At 39.2% G+C, this 24089-nt stretch overlaps 1 protein-coding gene across 1 annotated transcript in view; it reads left to right on the top strand.

The window, feature by feature from the left end:
* Positions 1 to 20164, top strand: part of LOC131687928 (transient receptor potential cation channel subfamily A member 1-like) — a 37988-nt gene extending 17824 nt beyond the window's left edge. The window contains exons 10-15 of the mRNA XM_058972025.1: positions 14322 to 14438; positions 14839 to 15001; positions 15081 to 15359; positions 15393 to 15517; positions 19627 to 19653; positions 20003 to 20164. Of these exons, the coding sequence (XP_058828008.1) occupies positions 14322 to 14438; positions 14839 to 15001; positions 15081 to 15359; positions 15393 to 15517; positions 19627 to 19653; positions 20003 to 20164 (873 nt within the window). The remainder of the gene's footprint in view (positions 1 to 14321; positions 14439 to 14838; positions 15002 to 15080; positions 15360 to 15392; positions 15518 to 19626; positions 19654 to 20002) is intronic.
* Positions 20165 to 24089: the final 3925 nt, after the last annotated feature.

Consider the following 24089-nt stretch of genomic DNA (forward strand, 5'->3'; position numbering starts at 1 on the left):
AACAACCTGTTTAGGGTATCATCCAAACAATAGGTGGAATCGTTGCACTATATGTGTTAAAGTTAATTTATAATATTTTTTATTAGGGTTAGCCTTACAATATGTTTAGGAAAGTTGTTGCGCTTTGCAAGACCCTTCTTTTTGTTTAAAAAAGAGCTAGGGTGATTCAAATTTTAGCAATACAATTTGAAATCGAACTTTTAACGGTTCGAGATTGAGTTTAACTGTCTTCGATAATGTAGATTGTAGATGCGCATTAAGGGGAGCGTCTGGTGTAATGTGCTTAAAACGAAAGTTATTTTGTTTTACGATTTTGAAGGCAAGGCAACAATAGATCTTTTGTGTAATGTAGGATCACTTTATACATTTATTGCGTACGAAAAAAATATTACATACATACATCAAGAGTAGACGTCCAACCATTTCCAAGTCGAGGAGCGCCGCGGCGACCACGATAACTCTCGATAAAATTGTCTGATACGAGAAATTCAATAAGTTTTGTAAAGCTTAGACTTGTAGTTAGTCAATGAACCTCAAAAAATAAAAAAAAAGTTCAAGTATGAAAACCGAGAAATCTTATATTTTATTATAAAATTCGTTCATTTTTCTTCCAAATAAAATGGAGAAAAAAATTTGTATTCAGTTTTCTGTGGCTCATCGACAGGCTACACTTATTTAGTATCCTCATAAAAAAATCAAGTCAATTCGTTGATTAGTTTTTGAGTTATCGTGTTCGCCAATTTGAATAAAAAATAAAAAGCTGTTTCGAGAAAAACGCTATTAAAGGGTGTCCCACATCAAATTGCATCATGGAAAAACGCTATAGAAAATGACCCATTGGTTATTTTCTCTTGAAAATTTGAGTAGAAGTAGTTTAGAGTGTATTGTTTACACTGTATTTTTATCGCTCTTAGTTTTTTGAAAAATTTTGCCGCTAGAATGAAATCTGCGTGTGTTATAGCAAATACGCGCGTGAAATGCATGGTTGTTTAAAACAAAAGAATTTCAGCGAGGCCACCGAAATTGCGGGAGACCTTTCTAGAGGATCCATACTAACAATTAAGCAAATAAAATATAAATCGACTATTTTTGCCCTCTACACCAGACACCCCCTTAAAAATGTTGAAGACATGCAAGCTCTATCTCTATCCATTGCACGACAAATCTAAATGTATGTTTAGGGTGTTTCTCAAAAAAACAGTTTTATTTCTATAGCTATAGTAGTTTTTACTTTACACTTAAGTGTCCTTTGGACAACACGAAAGTAATTATTGGACGAATCATTTGTTTCTTTTCACAAACTACCAAACTGTTTTCGTTTGAAAGTTATGAGAACTTTTCCATAAAAAATATAACTTTTTCAAATGGCATTATCTTAGATTAGGGCACTTATCATTCAATACTGTGGCTGTCATATGAAATATCATGCTTTGTAGTATAGATCACCAAAAAAACAGAAAATACGACAGTTCATTTTTAGTATATATGGTCGGTGTTAAGTCAGACCGGACTGAGTCGCAAAATTTTAAAAAATAAGATAATGATTGCACTGGATAGAAAATTTCTTCTGCTACATTTGACTATTACCAGATTTGAAATACGTTATACAGTAAAAGCCCGTTTTTATCAGCCCCTTGATGAATTTTGGGCTGATAAAAAAGGGACATTGACAAAATCGGGACATGTATTTTCCTTTATTTTTAATAAACGGTAGCTCTTAAAATATTCTTCTTTAGTCTCTATATATGGTCTCATAACCCATTCCGATTATTTAGTTTAAATTTCCCTTAAGGGGGTTTAACAGCGCAAAATTTAAAAAAAAAATAAAAAAATGTTTTTGCATATTTTGGATCTCTAAGATAAGAAAAATATGCTCAAGAAACGATTTACTCGAATTCAACTTGGTTCGTCTGCTAGAGCCCATCAAACTACCAACTATTATTTTCATAAAAAGCTGATTAAATCGGGGGTTGATAAAACCGGGTCTTCACTGTAATAGACAAGAATTATGGTAAAAATGAATTTCGAATTATAATGTAAAGGATGATGCGATTCAAAATTTAAGCTCGTTTTACTCGAAATAAATATCATGTCACTTAGTCCGGTCTGACTTAACACCGACCATATAACTTTCTAACGAAAGAAGTTAGCGGTTCAGTATATTGAGACAAACTTTTCTCCTTCAAAATATCTGTAGGGTATTTTTAAAGCCATCTTATTGAAAAATAAAAACTGCAAAAGTTATGCGAATAAAGACCACCCTATTTTTTCAGTAATTTTTTTGTAAAATGAAAAATACAACATATAGAGTTCCAGTGTATTCGACAAAGTTTTCTTAAATTTAATTATCTTAAATTTTCAGCAAGACTGAAAAACTTTATCCCGAACAATCAAAAAGTTAATTTTCCGGTTTTATTAACTTTAGAACCACACTACCTACTATTTAAAATAATAGAAAAGTCTTATAAAGTGCAAAAATTTATCATGGAAACGAAACTTTTATATTGTTTTTTATTGTTCACTGTGAAAGTAATTTAAACATACTACCAAGAGAAAAGTCATGACAAAAAAATTTTAATATAACTTTTGCAGTTTTCATATTGTTCTAACACATCCTTTAGATATTCTTCAGTGTTTTTGAAGACAAACATTTCCTTCTAATGCATCAAAACACTAACTTATATTAGTCCAAAGATATAAGTACTTATAATATCAAAAACTCATTTTTTTGGAATCAATTTTGCGAAATTTTAGAAAAAAAAAATATTGTCAAATAGCCAGTAATAGCTCAATTATACCCCTTATATATAGTTGTAAAAAAATTATTTTTGTTTCCCCTAATGAATGATATTAGTATTCCAATGAACCCAATTTTTGGCGAAAAGGCGCTTATAACTTTTCAACGATAATAGTTAGTTCTTTTTTCCTTTTTTATTTCGATTATGTTAGTCACATTTTCTTTTTTACATTTTAACGACATTCAATTAGTTAGAGATTACTAGGTAGGGAAAGTTAGAAAATTAGAGCCATAGTACTCAAGTGAGAGCAAGAATGTGAAGTAAACAGATCGGAAAACTAGTCGGTTGTCACGGTAAAGATGGACACGTCTATCGTTACTAGGACACATGTTAGTGAACTCGGGTGATTTGTAGTTATACTGCCCAAGGAGTTTTTATTCTCAGGTGATACGATCCTCAAAAACGCCGATCAGCCATGTTGGTTTTAGAAACGACAGCTAACAACATTGCTTACTAGTTCTCTTCATATGTTTGCTTTGATTTCAGTGGGTAAACAAAGTTGTGCGCTGTCATTTTTCTTCCCCGCAGTCTGCTGCATGCTTACCTCACTCCTCACCTAGTTACTGACGAAAACGAATCACCTTAGAACTCTAAGCACCTTGATACTGCCTAAGCTCGACCCTCATTAACAGAAGACAAAGATTAAGCCCGTACGATATTAAGCCTGTTCTAATGACCCTGCCACTTCTAGTTTTCCGATCTGTTTACTTCACATCCTTGCTCTCACTTGAGTACTATGGCTCTAATTTTCATAACATTCCCTACCCAATAATCTCTAGCTAATTGAATGTCGTTAAAATGTAAAAAAGATAATAGTTAGGCGCCATGAAACAAATTATTCGCCTCAAAACAATCTTATAGTAGTCTGAAGACTACTTCAGTAATAAATCAATAGGGGAGACTGAGGAGACTTGATCCCCTTTTTTATTTTTCAGTCCAACTCCGTGGAATGATAAAAAACTATGTATTTTTTGTAGTTTTATATTGTTTCTAGGGTTGACTAATAATCATAAAAAAATTACATGGAAATATTATACTGGACATGAGCTATGAGCATTTCTGGAAAACAACAAAAAAATTGAAAATTCTTAGATTAGTGGAGACTCGATCCCTAATTTGGGGACACTTGATTCCTTTTTGAAAACGTGTTTAAAAGAGCATGCAGGGTAATAAGCCTGTTTTGCCCTATTTCTATTATCACCCTACCCATCTGAAACCTTTGGTTAGAGCAGCGTCTGCCATCTTTGCTCAAAGCATTGACTCAAATGGTATTGTGATAATTGGGGTACTCGATTAGAGATTTTGCTGCGCTCAAACAGAAGATTTCCACCATTCTCAAGACAATTTTGTTATTATATTGGCTCTGGCGAATGACCTTCAGGTTAAAACCTCTATAATCGAAAACAAAATTGGACCTTTATAACAAATCAAAGAAGCTGAAATAATAAAATTATTAATGAAATAATGTGATATCCTTCCTAATAGGGCAAAAATGGGTACCTTACCCCATTCAATTTTATTAATGGATTGTAGTAGGTATTAATTAAATTGTTATGATTAGATATTGTTATTTTTGTTACTACATATTACGCATCTCTCACCTGAGTTCCCCAAATCTCCGTGCAATTATTTGAAAGCTGTCTTTATTATGGTTGAGGAACGTCAAATGTTGGATGAATGGTTGCTACGTATACTGTAGTAAAGAATTACAGTTATGTTTCTTTAGGAAGAAGCGTTCATTTTTGACATTTTTTGTTGTTATTTTATGGCAACAATGACTTCAATTGTTCTGGTGTGAATTTGATTATTTTCAGTGGGGGCCGTTCATAAACCACGTAGACTCATAGGGGGGACGGGGGGGTCTGGCAAAAGTCTACGTTTGTCTACGAGGGGGGAGGGGGGGTCTTTGAAAAAGTCTACGTAGACTTTTATTTTTTGTTATTCTCGTATTACTAATTATGAATGGGATTTAAAGAGAGTTGTATTCAAAATATCGGTCTATTCAGTATTTATGCAGAAACTTCAAAGCTAGTACACTATTGAGGTAACTACTCGTTAAGCGACCACTCAACCCATAACCCACGATTTTTTTTGGACAACCTCACACGTTGTTGTTTCTTGCGTATACTTTGATATAGTCTTGATCTAGGAATGATACAAAATGACAGTTCTAAAGACGATCGTCCAAAATTCCTCTCGACGGAAGATTTTGACTGTGAAATCATCTGAACCACCCCTAGTTAGCAGACATGCATGAACCATTAACCTTCCGGCAGTCGCGCTAGTGCACTGAGTGCACGCTGCTCTGAAAATCTAGCGAAATCGTCTTAGGACACCAGCAGCTGCTCGTTCAGTGGGCCATAAGCGCGACCTCCGGAGGGTTAAATGCATGAACCATAAAAAGTTAAAAAATGGTCAAAGTTAAGCATTGTAACCACAAAACACCCGATTTTTAACAATAAGTAGATTAATTTTTTTATTTTTTATTTATTGATTTCGGTGGTTAAAGCAGTAGTGTAGTTAAACTTCTACAACAAAATGTTTACTCGAGTTAATCAGTTTCTCTTGCAATCATTTACACTGATTTCAAAATCTTTAAACACCCGTTAAATTTTACGTCTTGACCCTATGCAACTTCGTGCAAACCGTCTCTACTATATTTATCTTCGAAAATATTCGGAGTTAAACTTTGATACTTTGCGATAATACTCTAAGGTGATACGGCTATTAATAACATAAGAAATATAAATATTTTTGGGAAGATTTCAATAGCTTCGTTCCCTTGATCAAATAAGACAATTTAGATTATCTTATTATCTTGGAAATATTGAAATTTGTTCACGAAAAGTGAAATTTGTGTGCATGTTTGGTTTATTATTTTAGTCTAGATGATAGTACACATTGGCAGCATTAATTTGTAATTGTTTCTTATAATTTAACAATTTTGAATGCACCAGTAATGCTCAAAAAGTGTTTAGCAGTTCTGCATTGTTGGTGTAGGTCGCACTTCGGCCAAAATTTAAGCTAGTTATAGCAATATATCTTTTTACATATATTTGAGTGACTAACCTTGAAAAAAAGTATTCCGCTACACAAATGTTGGAAAGCACCTGGAATCGGTATTAAATGATTTGATCAATCATAGACAAAAAAACAATGTGAAAAACCTTTCTTTAATATTCAAAAAGCTTGATAAAAATCTAAATCGCTAATTTTCAATTGAACATTATAATGTGCTTCTTGCTAAATTCACATTTCCTTCGAATAAAAAAAATTAAAAGTCTACGTAGACTTTTGACGTGGGGGGGGGTTGGTAAAAGTCTACTAAGGTCTACTAGGGGGGAGGGGGGGGTTAAAAATTCTCAAATTTCGGTCTACGTGGTTTATGAACGGTCCCGTGGTGTGTATGAAGTATGGCGAAAGGGATCAAATCTCCACGAATTTCAAGGGATCAAGTGAACCCATAGCATCTATTTCAGCAAACTTTAGTAAAAATATAGTTGAGCAAAAAAATCAGCTCAATTATAACGTATTCATATAATTGACATTCTCCTGTAATTCTGTATGCAAAAGTAGAGTATGTAGTGGGTGATTTTTATCAATTTTATAAAAGTTTGTAAATTTAGAAAATAAATCTTCTTCAGTTCCTCTGAGATTTTTTTTAGATCGGTAAAAAATTGGTTACACAAGCCAAATTTATTTTTTTCTGTGTTAGTGAAATTTATGGTTAGGTAAAACTAAGCAAATTTCTAGTATATTCGATTAATGTATTCTGATCCGCCTTTGAGTTACAATGATGGGATCAAGTCTCCCCGTGGATCAAGTCTCCTCAGTCTCCCCTACCGCAAAAGTTATTTGAATACAGGAGTTTTTCTAGGAAACTCAAAGAAACATCCTAACTATTGATTTTTAATTTGTTATAAAATGAAAAGTATGGCTGAGAAAGTCTTACTTACATGACTTCAGCAAACTTTTCTAAAACTTGTCGTTCTACAACTTCACTGAAGGTCGTATCTAGAATAATTATAAAGTTAAATTTTGATCTCGATAAAATTATAAGCACTGTTGTTTTAACAAAAGGGAGGTGCTCATAAACTACAAACACGTACAAAGACATGATAAGGCTAAGTTGTTCAGTTTTAATAAAATCTCAATATTCCTACTAAATTAGCATTCTGAACAAGTGTGCATCGCTGTTTGTTTATTTTGGTAGCACATGGTCAATTTAATTTTTTGAAATAATTTGTCAGTAGTGACAATGTTTCAAAAACCTTTTGGTCGGTCAAATTTTGGTCATTTTTCCGACAACAAATGGAGAATTTTCGTGAATAACGCATTCAATATTGGCGTCTAGATCATCAAATGCTTGTGGTTTATCGGTGTAGACGAGAAACTTAACGTAGCACCAAACTACAAGGGGCAGCCCTATGGGGTTACATTTATAGTAATAATAAATCAAACATATTTCTTACGTATGGTTTAATCACAACCAATCAACATCGAATATTACATGTTAAACCAAACCTTCTTGGTTATCAGGTCATTTCATTTGTAGTAGGTGATCGAATCCGATTAAACTTATTTAAGAAGATCTGAAGAAAGTACAGAAAACTGTGACCGGACTAATATCTGGAGCTAAATCTTTATAGAATAAGATTAGCTTGTAAAACCTTTTCGATTGTGTGTGATAAAAAACCTGGACCAGTGAAGAAAAATCAAATTTTAGACAATATAATCACATTTCATGTATAGACCAAGCATTCTAGTTATATTTTGCCATTATTATAACTTTCCTAAAGTACGCATACAAATATAGCGAATGCAGTGGTCTTAATCATATATCGAAACTATAAATATATAAGAATCGAACACAATTTTAAATATGCACAAGATGCGTTTTTGCAACGGTTTTTCAAGTGGCAGTGTATTCTTTCTTAAATAGGCTTTGTAGTATGTACCTATTAGTAGAATCAAAGTACTATAGGCTGAGTGGAAATGAATCACGTGATGGGCAAATGAATCAATGAATTGATCGAACGTAAATAATAAACTTTCGTTGTGCAATTTAGTAACAAATTAGATCTATCTACCTACACATACACCTCAAACATTAAACCCAAGCGCACAAAGCAAAATGAATCAACGCTGATGATGATGGGTAGAGCGAAAGAGACAACTAATACCACGACACTATGTTACCCGTGTTTGCAAATGGAGCTCGCATGTACAAACTATTTTGTGTACGAATAGGGGAACATGGGGAGACTTGACCAAGCGCAAAATTCTATTTTCGGCTATGGCGTCTTCTATTCGATTCTTAATTTTTTTTCAAAAATATTTTTATACTTGTTTCGATCCCTTAAGGTAATTTTGAAAGTTTGGAGTAAAAATTCCTTTCGTTGCAGAAAATATTACGTGATTAATAAATTTGCATTAAATGATGTAATTTTTTATTAAACTTTGTATGGACATATCTACTCGACTACTAATTACTATTAAAGGGCTAATATACCATCTTAATCCTTGTGAAGCAGTGAAATGATTTTACATAAACTGGAACATTGGAATAGTTATTACTACAATTCGCATGAAATTGAACGCAATAACTAATGTTGGGGAGACTTGACCAAGTGGCGATCAGCTGAAGAAAGATACAAAATTCCTAATATTTATTATGCTTTGGTACCTACTGTTAATGTTAATCACGCCATAAAAAAATCCCACCCCAAACATAAGTCTTTATATTTTAAAATTTGTAAGCCAAGTTAGCAATAGTAGGACTGATTTCGTGACGTGTGAACGTGCAATGCAAGCAGTACAGTTAATCCTTAAAAAGAAATGCATTTAAAAAAATCAAAATTTATCAAATGCAACTCTTTTGTATTTTTTACTGCTACCTAAGGATCTCGACAATAGGGAAAAAATAATTACAGTATGTTTTATGTCATTATTTTTTGTTATGATTTTTCAAAATTCTTTTGGTCAAGTCTCCCCACGCCTTGGTCAAGTCTCCCCGCAATGGGGAGACTTGACCAGAAAAAACGATCACAGAAAAACTTTTGTAACTTTTCAAAAATTAAATTAAAAATTTTGCAAAAAATCATGAAGACGCGCAATAACTTTGCGCATTATATCTGGATGATTTTTGGGGGATTGAAGGCTTTTTTAGAGATTTATGCAGTTTTAGCTGAAAACCTGGTCAAGTCTCCCCATGTTCCCCTAATTATACATAAAAATGTGCTGGAAACGAGCACAACACAAAAGATAGCATACGGACAAGCTCATTCGCATTCACTGGGTAGCGTACCTCCACAGGTAGTGTAACGGGCTTCTAACTCAGCTACACTGACTGCAAAAGCACACAGCACAGTGATCTGCTTCGCCTGCCGCTCAACAGGAAACTGAGCTGCTTCGGCGAAATCCGTCCGTTTAAATAGTCGATGATGACGTCATTCATAGAAGCGTAGCACGCTAGGTACACAAATCTGTCGTGCTGGACTAGTGAAGCGCTATCTTCTGTGTGTAAATGCGCGATATTTTGACTAGGTTGTTCATTATTTAAATTTTTAATGCCATGATATCAAAAATCTTTGGATTTACCTATTGGAATCTATTCTTAGAAGTATTTTGGAGCGACATGCGCAAAAAAATTGAAAATTTTTCGTGAGATGGCTGAATTATATGCGTTTAAAATTGGACCACTTTTCGTTACATACCATTTTTGTAGAATTTGCAACGTGCCCCTATATCGAAAACAAAGACGTAGTCCTCCGTCAAAAATCCAACAACGTTAAATCGCAAGAACGAGGCTGATGATCGAAATTAGCGTTTTTCGATGGAATTCGTCTATCGGCAACGGCGATTTGACTTGTTGCCCCATCTTATTTAGAAAAAGGTTTTTCCAACCGTATGTTACCATGGACTGATACGTAAGATTTAGAAGCAACCAGTCCTCAACTGTATCGCGATATTGCTCGCAAATGGTGTTGACCTTGGCTCCAGTATCATTCCGGGTTATAAAGTTGCTTTTTGCCTATCTCATTCCAGACATACCGGTGGAGTTGCTATTTACGCCAAAGAATCGATTAAATTCAACGTTCGGTTAAACGAAGCAGTTGATAATAATTGGTTCTTGGGTATATCAGTTGAAAGAGGCATGCAGATGGGAAACTTTGCAGTAGTATACCATTCTCCTAGTTCTAGCGATCGACGATTTTTAGAAATTTTAGAAAACTGGTGGGAGAATTTCGTTGATTTAAGCAAACTTAATGTAATTTCGGGCGATTTCAATATTGATTGGCTCAACGATCAAAATTCGAATCAGTTGAAGCAGTTGGCAGAGTTTTTCAATTTCAAGCAAACGGTTAGTGAGTTTACAAGAATTTCCAGACACAGTAGAACATTGATAGATCACGTGTATTCCAATTTTGATGGGGTTCATTCGTATGTAGAGGCCGATTGTAAAATTTCAGATCATGAGACAATTTCAATTTTGCTGGAGAGTGAACCCAACCGTGAGGAGGATAAAGTTAAAATTAAGTGCTGGAAAAGATATTCGAAACAAGCCATGTCTCAACTGGTTTCGAGAAGCCTGGATTTTACGGAATTGAATGGAAATTTGGATAACAAGGCAGCTGTTCTAACTAATGTGTTAAAAGAGTGTACAAATAGTTTAGTTTCTCAAAAGTATATTAATTTAAATAACTCGAACAGCTGGTACTCTTCAGATCTTTTGCGCCTGAAACGTAAAAGGGATAAAAAGTACAAGAAATTTTGCAGAATTAATAGTGAACGTCTTTGGAATCGGTACACACACGCGCGAAATATTTATTCACGAGCTTTGAAAAAGACCAAATGTGAGTACATTCAAAGGAAGATCGATCAACATCAAAACAACAGCAAAGAGTTATGGAAAGTCCTAAAGAATTTAATTAAATCTAAACCTAGCTCCTCGCAGTCCATAACTTTTAACGGGATAGAAGAACAATCTGAGCAAATAATAGCTGAAAAATTGAACAGTTATTTCGTTAACAGTGTGCAACTGATCAATCAAAGTATTGAGCTGGTCAGTGAACCTGCGGAAATAACACAGCCGATTAATATTAACTGTAGACGTGATGGATTTCACCCAATCACTTTTGAACAATTGAAAGATATTTGTTTTTCTTTGGGAAAATCGGCTGGTATCGATAATGTCAATGCAAAAGTGATACAGGATTGCTTTCATGTCATCGGACACGATCTGCTGGACCTTGTAAATGAATCGCTACAAACTGGGCACGTGCCGACAGTTTGGAAGGAATCACTTGTGATTCCTATTCCCAAAGTTACTGGGACGGATAAAGCCGAAGAGTACCGCCCCATTAACATGTTGCACACATTAGAGAAAATTTTAGAACTTGTTGTTAAGGGCCAGCTGATGAGTTATTTGAATAATAATAATTTGCTAATTCCGGAGCAATCGGGATACCGAGAGGGACACTCTTGCGAAACCGCTTTGAATCTAGTGTTAGCAAAATGGAAAGAGAAAATCGAGGTTAAAGAGACTATTTTTGCTGTATTTTTGGATTTGAAACGCGCTTTTGAGACAATTTCGAGACCATTACTTTTGAAAACTTTAGAGCGATTGGGTATCGGAGGGATAGCGCATAAGTGGTTTGAAAATTATTTATGTGATAGAACTCAGAAAACTAGTTTTAACGATTTTGTATCTAGTCCTCTCGGCAATCCTCTTGGAGTGCCGCAAGGTAGTGTCTTAGGTCCTATTTTATTTATTATGTATATAAATGACATGAGGCGAGTTTTACGATTTTGTGACTTAAATTTGTTTGCTGACGACACTGTTCTGTTCATTGCAGCTAAGGATATAGATGAAGCCGTGGCGCATTTGAACGAAGATTTGCATTCCCTTGCTCGTTGGTTAAAGTTTAAACAATTAAAGTTAAATGTTGCTAAAACTAAATATATGATCATCTCTTCGGCTAATACTAGGCCTGACGTTAACGTTGAAATAAATGGTGAGACTATTGATCGCGTTAGTGAATTAAAATATCTTGGAATAATCATTGATGACAAGTTAACGTTTAAGTCTCACATCGACAATGTCATCAAAAAGATTGCTAAAAAGTATGGTATATTGTGTCGTCTGAAAAATGATTTAACAATTAGTAGTAAAATTTTATTATATAAATCTATTGTTTCACCACATATTGACTTCTGCCCGTCCATTTTGTTTCTTGCCAATCAAACACAAATATTGAGGTTACAGCGATTGCAAAATAGAATCATGCGATTAATTTTAAAATGTAACAGATACACTTCCTCTAGTTTCATGCTAAGCGCATTACAATGGCTCTCTGTGAAGCAAAGAATTTATTACTTAACAATGGTGTTCATTTTTAAAATTATTAATGGAATGCTGCCTCGATATTTGTGTGATCGAATTGAAAGAGGAAGTGATGTGCATAGGTACAACACTAGAAACGCGTCGGATCCAAGAACACCAAACTTTTTATTTAGTAGATCACAGAACTCCTTGTTGTACAAAGGAATAAGTTTTTTCAATTCGATGCCTAGGCATATTAAACGTGCAGCAACATTAGCGGAGTTCAAAACACTATGTATTTCACACGTAAAATCTGCTTTGTAGACAGATTTTTTGAATTTTTATATTTTGGAGTTATTTGAATAACTATGTAATACCACGAAGATTGTATTTTTTTTCTCTTCTATTATTTGCATTTAGTCACACTAAGTTATTATATTCGCTATGATGATGATGGATTTTTGTTACTTGTTTATTAAAGTTATTAAAAAATAATGAGATGTCTACAAAAGTCTGAGCCACGCGCGCGCTAAGCAGATAGAGACTAACTTGAAATCGAACATGGTGACCAGCACTAAAAGCTCATCGGGTTGAATCGAAGCTTTTAGACTTTTGTTGTGATCAAGGTCTGATTTGATGATGGAGTTGTGTTGACTTTGCTCGACAATAGAGTTAAGTTCGGTTATTGCTGCGATAGTGGTAATAACGGAGTTAGCTCGTTGAGTATGGGGCTTGATGACTCCTTCTGATAACTACTAGATATCGGGTTCAATTCCTGATCAATCAAGGATGTTCTCTGATAGGAGTATCCCTTGATTGCCTTGGGTTAATGGTAGGAAACTTTCAATAAAGGGGTCTGATGTGGATGATATAACTCGACCGGACTCTGCACTGCCACTAGGCTCGTCACTGCTCACCTTAGCAGGTGGTAGTACCGATGTCTTGGTCAGGCGGGAGGAGTCTTACAGAGCATTATCGGAAATGGAAGCTATTGGGTTCAATTCCCGATTCCATCAAGTATCTTCCCGGAATGGAAATTTTCTTGATGGACCCTGGTTGTTGGCGGAATATTCGAAATGTATCTGGTAACGTTCTTTTGAAGGAAAGCTATGTCTGCAAATTGAACCAGTCCGTTTCTTTTTGTTAACTGGTTTTGTTATGGATCAAAATATTAATTATCTTTTAGATAAATCGTTCAGCTCACACCTTTGTGGGGGTATGAGGTGGGACCATCATCATCATCATTTTCGAAGCAAACCACACGACACAGTCATTTCATCGAATTGAAGTGGGTTCGTTGGAATTTTTTCTGGTTGGTCATCATGTATAGCTAGTTTTGTTTATTTAATATGTGCTTCGCCCGCAACGATAATTTTTGGCAGCTAATTGCAAAAAGTTTGCTTGACCAAACCACAGAGAACAGACATCCATCTTCAGCATTCAACTTGTGTTAAAATCCCTAATATTTTCGAAGGTAGTTGGGATGTCTCCACCAGGACCGCTACTGTCGTCATGTTTTTAGTGGCTGAGTTCGACTGAATTGACAGCGGTTATACTGCCCATGATCGCAAATCAATCTCATAAACATAGGAAATCCCATAGAAAACGGGACAAATATGCGATCATGGGCAGTATACCTCTACCCAATCAAACCGTTCCGGAACCGGTTCGGGCTTCTGAGTGCATTCAGTATAGATCCCAGCTCAAATGCATCAACCGTAGGAATCTTTTGTTTCCTTTGAGCCAGATTCCCTACTGAAGCCATTCGGGATTTCGAACCAGTTGCGGAATGGATTTTTACGGATAGTTGGGATAAGGTGATGTGGTGGCACTAGTGTTAAACGTGTATTCATTCATTCGTATATTCAAAACTTTGCACAAATGTAATTAACATATTTGTTCAATCGTGGATGTCTGTTCTCTGTGACCAAACGGCCTTTTTATTGGAACTTCCAAAATTTGATGTCCTTGCTCAAGCGTATATTCTTGACATGATAAAATTATTTAATAAAATTAAACAAATTAAAAAATATATGATACGTCAACACAGCCATAAAAATAGCGATTGAAAAAAATGATAAAAACACCATTTATTTTAAGTATCTCGATAACAGGTCTGAAGTAATACTTAAAAGAATTATAACAGAAAACATCAAATTTGTTTAATGTTTGTTTCTACTTTATTTCCTTTCACTTAGATCGGCATCTACGTTGTCATGTTTTTGGAAATTCTGCAGACACTTTTGAAAGTACTAACAGTATTTTCTATACTGATAATCGCGTTCGGTCTTGCTTTCTACATTTTACTGTCAAAGGTAAGTAAAATTTTCAATATAAAAATTGGTGACGGTGTGAAGGTACTCAGTGACCTAACCGTACATACGCGATTACACTTAACTCATGTGAATCATTCATCGCGAAGTGAGCGATTATTATTGTATTATTGGGGTACATAAGATCAAATTATGTCGCCAAATAAGGGCAAGTAGGTGGCCCGTAGTATTTTTTTTAAATAAACTGGCTAAAGACTTGAAAACGACATATTTACGGTAAAACATTTTTTTTTCGCATGACCCATCTAGATCTGGTTTTGCAATGCCAAGTCAGTGTCTTTCATCAACCAACAGGCGTCGTTTATTTAACTCACAAGTTTTGACTTCCAAATCACATCTACATCAAAAACCTCAATTTGGTTCCTAAATTAACAATTCACAGATAATCAACCCACAGGCAAACCATGTATCATTCGCATCAATTCCAATGTCGCTGGTCCAAACCTTCGCGATGATGCTGGGTGAAATAGATTTTCTCGAAACATATGTACAACCATTCTACAGTTCGGAGTTACCATTTCCAATCCCTTCGTTTGGAATTCTCTGTAAGTCAATGTAGTTTCCGTATCATCTTACATCAACCTACAGTCACGTTTTTTTCCTTCTCCCAAACAATTGGGATAGGTCTTTTTATGATACTGATGCCGATTTTACTGATGAACCTCCTGATCGGGTTAGCGGTTGGAGATATCGAATCGATTCGCCGGAATGCCCAACTCAAGCGACTGGCAATGCAGGTTGAGCTGCACACCGTGCTGGAGAGGAAACTGCCCCAGAAGTGGCTCGAAACTGTTGATAAAATTGAACTTACCGAGTATCCCAATGAGAAAAAATCAGAGCTTGGATTACTGGATTCGGTTCTACGGAAGTGGTTTTGTAATCCGTTTATCGATGACGACATAGGTAGGATAATGATTTATCTTATGTTAATTACAGTTTCAGTTTTGTCTTGCATGTTATCAGGAGGTATCGATTTCATTATGAATAGCCACGAGGATTACATTGTGACGGAGTTGGAAAAGCAGCAGCATAAACTACGCGACATTGAAAGATTGCTAGACGTTCAGCACTGCTATGGGCGGACCTTCGTGTCCCTTCGGCGAGTTAAATAAGAAGAAGCCGTGAGAGTCACACAGCTAAATCTTAACCATTGTGCAGCAGCCCAACAGCTGCTGTGGCAGTCGGTCTCGGAGTCGAGGACAGATGTCGCCCTATTATCAGACCCGTACAGCATCCCTGCCGGCAACGGCAATTGGGTGTCGGACGGGTCTGGAATAGTGGCAATCTGTACAACGGGAAGGTTCCCGGTTCAAGAGGTAATACACCCCTCCGCCGAGGGTGTGGCGATTGCCAAGATCAATGGTGTGTTCTATTGCAGCTGCTACGCCCCACCAAGGTGGCCAATAGAACAGTTCTACCAGATGATCGACAGGCTCTCGTCGGACCTCGTGGGCCGGAAACCGGTAGTAATAGCGGGAGACTTCAACGCTTGGGCAGTGGAGTGGGGCAGCCGCTGTACAAATAGCAGGGGTCAAGCGCTAATGGAAGCGTTTGCGAAACTCGATACTGTGCTAGCTAATGATGGCTCCGCTAGTACATTCCGTAGAAACGGAGTGGAGGCGTGGATTGATTTGACCTTTGCCAGCCCGAGTCTGGCTCCAGGCATGGAATGGAGGGTAGACGAAGGCTACACCCATAGTGATCATTTAGCAATCCGCTTTAAGATCAACTATGGTGTGCAGCATCCGAGGGCGGGAGATCCCTGTCAGGTACGCGGGTGGAAGTCCAATCACTTCGACAGCGAAGCTTTCACCGCGGCCCTGGGACTGGAGGCCAACACCGACAGTCTAAGCGGGGATGCGCTGGTAGCTGTTCTATCACGCGCGTGCGACGCCACTATGCCGAGAAAAACACTGCCAAGAAACGGTAGATGCCCGGTATACTGGTGGAGTGCCGAGATTGCAGCTCTACGGTCAGCCTGTCTCAGAGCTAGACGTAGGATGCAAAGAGCTCGCACCGAGGATGCAAGAGAGAACCGCCGTGAAGTGTTTCGAGCTGCGAAATTAGCCCTTAACAAGGCTATTAAAAGCAGCAAGAGAGCGTGTTTCGACAACCTGTGTGAGAGTGCCAACGCGAATCCGTGGGGTGACGCCTACCGGATTGTGATGGCCAAGACCAAAGGGGGCTCCTCACCCCCAGAACGGTCTCCGGACCGGTTGGCAACGATTATCAGTACTTCGATAATCGTTGCCAACCGGTCCGGAGACCGTTCTGGGGGTGAGGAGCCCCCTTTGGTCTTGGCCATCACAATCCGGTAGGCGTCACCCCACGGATTCGCGTTGGCACTCTCACACAGGTTGTCGAAACACGCTCTCTTGCTGCTTTTAATAGCCTTCCCGTCTCGAGCCACAAGCCCCTGGCCACCTGCACTACGAGACAGTGCGGGCACGGTCGAAATGGTGGCTCCAGTGACGAACGAAGAACTACTCGCAGTGGCTAAATCCCTAGCAATGAACAAAGCTCCAGGGCCGGATGGAGTTCCGAACAACGCTCTCAAGGCAGCGATCATAGCGAACCCGAACATGTTCAGGCTAGCTATGCAGAGATGCCTTGACGAGTGCCGTTTCCCCGATAGATGGAAAAGGCAGAAACTGGTGCTGTTGCCGAAGCCCGGGAAGCCGCCAGGCGACCCATCGGCGTACAGACCAATCTGTCTGATAGACACGACTGGCAAACTGCTTGAGAGGATCATCCTCAACAGGCTCACCCCGTACGCGGAAGGTACGGACGGTCTGTCAAGCAACCAGTTTGGCTTTCGGAAGGGTAAGTCCACAGTGGACGCTCTCAACTCAGTGATAAATACTGCCGAGATAGCGATCCAACGAAAAAGGCGAGGTATTCGATACTGTGCGTTAGTGACACTTGACGTGAAGAACGCATTCAACAGCGCAAGCTGGGATGCCATCGCGCTCTCGTTACACCGGCTTAGCCTACCGGTGGGTCTGTACCGGATCCTGGAAAGTTACTTCCAAAACCGCGTACTGCTATACGAGACCGATGCCGGTCAGAAAAGGGTTCCGATTACCGCCGGAGTCCCGCAGGGCTCGATCCTAGGCCCGGTGCTATGGAACCTCATGTATGACGGGGTTCTGAGACTGAAGTTCCCTCCTGGGGTCAAGATCGTCGGCTTTGCCGACGACGTAACCTTGGAGGTCTACGGGGAGTCAATTCCTGAGGTAGAACTAACCGCAGAACACGCGATTAGCACGGTGGAGGAATGGATGAGCGCGAGAGGCCTGGAGCTCGCTCATCATAAGACGGAGGTAGTTATCGTCAACAACCGCAAGTCGGCACAACATGCAGTTATCCATGTGGGAGAAGTCGCGATCACTTCACAGCGAAGTCTGAAGTCTCTCGGAGTCATTATAGACGACAAGCTGACCTTCGGCAGCCATGTCGACTATACGTGCAAGAGAGCGTCGACTGCTGTTGCGGCACTATCGAGAATGATGTCCAACAGCTCAAAGGTGTGCGCCAGTAGACGTAGGTTACTGGCAGGCGTTGCCGTATCTATCCTCAGGTACGGCGGCCCGTCATGGTCAAGAGCACTGAGGGTAACCAGTTACCTACAGAAACTGGAGAGCACCTACCGCGTGATGTGCCTCAGAGTGATATCTGCCTACCGCACGGTATCACACGATGCATCCTGCGTGATAGCGAGCATGATGCCAGTCGGGCTGGTCATTCGGGAAGATGAGGAGTGCTTTGAGCTACGTGGAAATAGGGGAGCCCGCGAGCGCACCAGGGTGACCTCGGTCGCCAGATGGCAGCGTGAGTGGGACAACTCCTCGAAAGGTAGGTGGACCCACCGGCTGATACCTAGCATATCGAGCTGGGTGGGAAGACCCCATGGGGAAGTTCACTTCCACCTGACACAATTCCTGTCAGGCCATGGCTGTTTCCGTCAGTACCTCCACAGGTTCGGGCACGCGGAGGTCCCAGTCTGCCCGGACTGCCCAGGTGTAGATGAAACTGCCGAACACATACTGTTCGTATGTCATCGGTTCGACGTCGAAAGAAGAGCAATGCTTGACGTCTGTGGCTGGGACACAACCCCGGATACCCTTATCCAGCGGATGTGTCAAACGGTGGAGAAGTGGAACGCAGTCTCGGCTGCTACCATCCAGATTGCCAGTAGGCTACAGGTAATCTGGCGAACCGAGCAACAGACGGCGGGCACGGCTAACTAGTGATTGGTTAGCTGGAGCGAAAAAGGCCAAGCGCAAAATAAGAGAGTGAATGGTCTGTTCATGCCGAGGTAGGTTGGCGCAGCGAATGGCAACCGCGTAAGGGGTAAACCCAGCCACCCCGAAGCAAGACAGAAGAGTGAGTGTATAGGCGTATAAGTGGACTGCCTCATGCCAAGACGGGAGGGTCGTAGCGTAGTATGTTGGAACTAAGCTATCGATGCCTCATGGCGTGGCAGAGGAGTGAAAGGGTGAGCATCCAAGTCAGTCTCACACTGCATGTTAAGGGTGAGCATAAGTCAGCCTCACAGGTTGGTAGCAAGCAAGGAATGAAAAAGGTGAGCACAAAAGTCAGCCTCGCATGGTATGTCAGAAGTGGGGCCTAAGAAAAATGTCCCACATGGGATGCCAGAGGGAGTGACAAAGGTACAATAGAGTGGCACGATTGAGAGTGAATCAGGTGATAGGGTGAGCACCCAAGTCAGCCTCACATGTATGGGTAGGGCGAGCACAAAAGTAAGCCTAGCAAGAAATGAGTAAGGTGAGCACACAAGTCAGCCTCGCATGGAACGTAAAAGGTGAGCACAAAAGTCAGCCTCATGTGGGAGTGTTTGAGAGCGAATCAAAGTGTGATTGAGAGAGCACCCAAGTAAGCCTCATACAGGATGTATGATCGCGCGAGTGAGAGTGAATGAGTACACTTAGTACAGCCATCCCCCCAGAAGTAATACCGAGAGGTAGTTCCTGGGAGGAATGATGGCGGAGCCCAATGGAGTTTAGTCGGTATTAATGGCTGGTCACCATTCGAGTCCGACACGCCCCCAGTGCACCCCGTGTGGTAGATTGGACCCTACCGTTAGCACGTGTACTGGGCTAGGACATAAAGGTCTTCTCCATTGTTAAAAAAAAAAAAAGACGTTCAGCACCAATTACTTCGGTTGATAGTTCAGGTTTGTTACAATAAACCACGCGCCTCCATCGATATATTTGAATTCGATGGAGACTTATGTCGTTTTCGTTTGAGGCAGAAACTAACTCAGTTTCGGAACTATATGCTGTCAAACCGTTTGTTTGAAGCCAGTTTCGAACCTAGGTTATGCTCCACTGAACTGAAAACCGAGTTGGGTTCCAACCTGAAATATATTTCGGGTTCGCTCGCACTACCGCTGTTTTGCGAGAACCCAACACAGTTCCATTAAAAACGTTTGTTTGAAGCAACTAACCTGGGTTAGTGTCTAGGTTCTCAATCGAAAACGACATTAAACAAGCAAATGGCTGTTCACCGCTTGTTTTTTTCAGAAAATGGAAATAAAAACGGAGGAAGATGACATGGACGAAGGTGTGACAAAAAACGAACACAAGGGACTGGCGGCCTTGAGAACTGCTTCACGTTGGTCATCACCTAGGATCCGGAAGAAACTACGAGCGGCATTGAACTTCAACAAATCTTTTAACAAGTAGAGGTGCCTAAATCACATTCCATTGTTAAAGGACGTTGTTAAATGCGTCAGACTGATGCTGTTCTCTTTAATAAATAAAATTCTTACGAAAGACGGTGGATTGTCCACAGTTTTTGGAGTAAATTAGTTACTCTGAATAATCATGCATCGAGTCTAAATATAGAATGTCTGATCAACACTCCCTTTCAAACACACTGTCAATTTTTAGAATACGAATTGGTCGGTGTTAAGTCAGACCGGACTAAGCGACATTATATTGATTTCGAGAAAAACGAGTTTAAAGTTTGAATTACAACATTCTTTACATTTTAATTCGAAAATACTTTTTCCCATAATTCATGCTTATTACATATTACAATTCTGGTAAAAGTAGGATATAGCCGAAGAAATTTTTTATCTAGTGTTATCATTATCTCACTTTTTAATATTTTGCGACTTAGTCCGCTCTGACTTAACACCGACCAATTGTTCGATAAAATATCAGCTTTGTCTTTTTTATCTTTATGAAAGACAAATTAAGGCTAATTGCAAAACCAATTTATACTAAAATCCAGAATGCATCTGTCCAAACCGCTGGCTTACAAAGTCACGCTTCCTCTAGATATGAATATGATTAAGTTGAAAATAAAGCATATTTTTTGGTTAAGGAAAGGGTTGAGATAATTTTTATTTTATGTTATTTACTTATCGACGCATAATAAGCCTATTTCAACTGCCCCTGCTCTATTAATTTTATTAATAGTTACTACCACATTACTGTTGCATAAGTCTCCATGTCCCTAAAGCAGGCCATTCAAACAGTAACCGGTACTTATTTGCGTATATCATTAACAGACGGCAATTGGCCCAAATAATGATGTCCTGATGTACAATCTCTAAAAAAAATCATAGACCTTACCCTTTTCACATTACGAGCCAAAAGGAAGTCAAGCAGGTGTGCACCACGATTGAAAATATTCGTTGTAATCCCGTAATGGTCGCATTCGCTGTTGTTAAACCATCAAAGTGATACTTTCAAGGGAATGTTGCTGCGCAACGCCCTAGTTGCAACTTGGACGTTCTCTCGTTCGATCAAAATTAGTTGACAGCGACTCTCGTAGCTAGGCATCCGAAAGCGATCGCGACCTGTCTCAGTCTCGGAGCGAATTGTATCGTTTGCGTTATCTTCAATTCAGTCATAACCGTGAAAAAAGTACGGGTTTCAAATCATCCCGTTGGTTCATATTACTCCAGGACAACATTTAAATAGTAACACGAAGCTAGATTCGGCCATAAGATTGTAGGCCCTCGTGTTGCTTCAACACGCCAATTCATAACAACTCAAATTTGAGTTGCCAACCACTCAATTTCATAAAAAGTTCACGTAGTTTTCCTGCTTTTCTCAGTGTTGAGTTTGGGATAAAAATGGCAAATTCGGAAAATAATCATTCCACATTTTTAATATAAATACAAACATATTCATTGGTATTTTAAAGTTACCTGATCCTCCAGGCCATTGTCCAGGCGTTTGCGAAGTCCGAAAATTTAATGCCAGGGGCTTTCTCTACATCTACTTCATACCGATCTCATAGAAATTGCAGAAACTACAACTACAGTGTTTCATTTCGGACAGTCTCAGCTCTATCGAGGCTCTTCGTGCGGTGAAGCCTAGAAAGCAATTCCCGTTTTTTTTTCTGGGGAAGATGCGGGAGTCCCTGTGTACTTTATCTGAAAAATCTCATCAGATTACCTTTGTTTGGGTTCCCGCTCATTGCTCTATCCCGGGCAATGAAAGCAAAGGTGGGTGCATTAGATGGTGACATATACGAAAGACCAATCTGCTTCGACGATTTTTTTTAGTATATGTCGTCAGAGGACACTCAACAGTTGGCAAACCTCGTGGAGCAATGGGGAACTTGGACGATGGCTACATTCGATTATCCCAAAGGTATCAACGAAGCCTTGGTTCAGGGGGATGGATGTGGGTCGAGATTTCATACGTGTAATGTCCCGGCTTATGTCCAACCACTACACATTGGATGCGCATTTGCGGCGGATTGGACTTGCAGAGAGTCTGTCTGTGTTCCTGTGACGACGGCTATCACGACATCGAACACGTTGTCTGGGTGTGCGCCGGGTATTGTGACGCAGGTCTCAGTTAAAGGATTCCATTCGGGCCGAGGTGGACCCTCCAATGTCCCAGTTCGTGATATCCTGGCAAATCGCGATCGCCCGTATATGTCCCTCATTTCAATTTTTATCAAAACGATAAATATCCTAATTTAGCCCATCACCTTTATTCTCGTTTTTAGAAGTTCCTTGTCTTGCCTTGTGGAGCCGACCAACACCAGAGTTCCACTATGTTACTGCCGTCGCCTTTACCATGCCTGCATAAAAAGAATTGAAAGCGAGATGGTCGATGGTCTTGAAGGATTCCACGCGGGTCCGACAAATTCCACCCGTCAACCAGTTCCTTGACATCTTAGTAACCTGAGGTTCTAACTCATGCCCCTGATCTCCCGTTTGCCTGAAAGTTGCCAGTTTTGTTCTTCCCCTGCCATCGTGTCTGCCTACTCTCCCCTATCCCTGATACAACTGCTGATACTGTTACAAAAAAAACAAACTTGTATTACATTCTTAGTTTCAAGATAGCTTTCAACTTTTTTCATAAAAAACTATGCATCTCCATCTTGTAAGATAGCTGTGACATTTCTCACAAAATCTTGTTCCTCTTCTTGTATATTAATCTGTATTCTTAATCGGGAATATTTTTTCATAAAAAACTATTGTTCAATCTTATGTATCGAATCGTATTTTTAGTATTAATATAGTAGTAAAAAAATGTTCCTTTCAATATTAAAAAAAATGTTCATTGTAACCTCTTAGTTTTAAGATATTCAAAATGTTAAAAAAGCAATTTGGCAGCGCCAAGCTAACGCATTTGTGCCTATTAAATAAACGAACTGAAACTACAGCGTCTTCCACTGAGTCCGCACTTTTTTGAAAATAATTATTTTTTCACTCAGAACTTTGAACACTTAAGTACTCAAATTAAAACTCATATTTTGACACATTCCTATTACTTTTGAAATTGAGTGCTCCGAACTCAAATTTTGAGTAGTTTTGAATGAACGTGAACAGAGAAAGCAGACACTCCTTGAGGTAGATCTCGCCGTTTACAGTCCCGGTAGTCACGAACAGATCGAAATCATGTACTTATAGGCAAATTTTGAAAATTTCTGCTAGCTGCCGGAAGTCCGGCTTGACGTAAGTCTCATCATCCATGATTGCTATTGTTATTGTTATTTATCAGTGTGCAATCGGGCTGTCTCAACAACCTATTTCTGCATCCTATGTGCATTAACTGTACACCTACCGTCTCTCCGTTGCACTTGACAGTGTGTGCAGTGCTTTATGGTCACACCTATGACCGCGCACCCGGCTTCCCATGAGCGTTTTGGCGGCTCAGAGGTGTCCTTCCATGTTGCTCAGGGATACATTGCTTCTATACACATTCATGCATACATACGGGCTTACATTCATACATACATACAAACTATTTGGCGCAAGTTTAGAGCGTATAACGTCGTGTCATCTAGTCTGTTATCCTATGGAAAATCATCCTGCCATCGCCTTGGGGTCAACGTCATATTGGCAAATTTCGCATTGAATCCGCTTCTGTCTCTTCCTAATCTCCTTTTTGTCTTCTAGGTCCGAAGCGGATCAATCGACTATTAATTGAAACGGTAAACATACTAGCAGTATTAGTCCTTACTCGCGAATACTTTTCCTACAACTGTGCTATTTCTTCTCTATCTTATAACATAACTCGAATATCCCTGTTCTAGTCAATTCATTACATTATGGACCAGGCAAACCCTTGATTTTTCTATTATTAATATCCTGAGTAGCTATACCAGTGAAGGTTCTTTAGGATTTCGCAAAAA

The sequence above is a fragment of the Topomyia yanbarensis genome, chromosome 3, assembly GCF_030247195.1.
Source record: "Topomyia yanbarensis strain Yona2022 chromosome 3, ASM3024719v1, whole genome shotgun sequence".
In the NCBI taxonomy this organism is placed as follows: domain Eukaryota; kingdom Metazoa; phylum Arthropoda; class Insecta; order Diptera; family Culicidae; genus Topomyia; species Topomyia yanbarensis.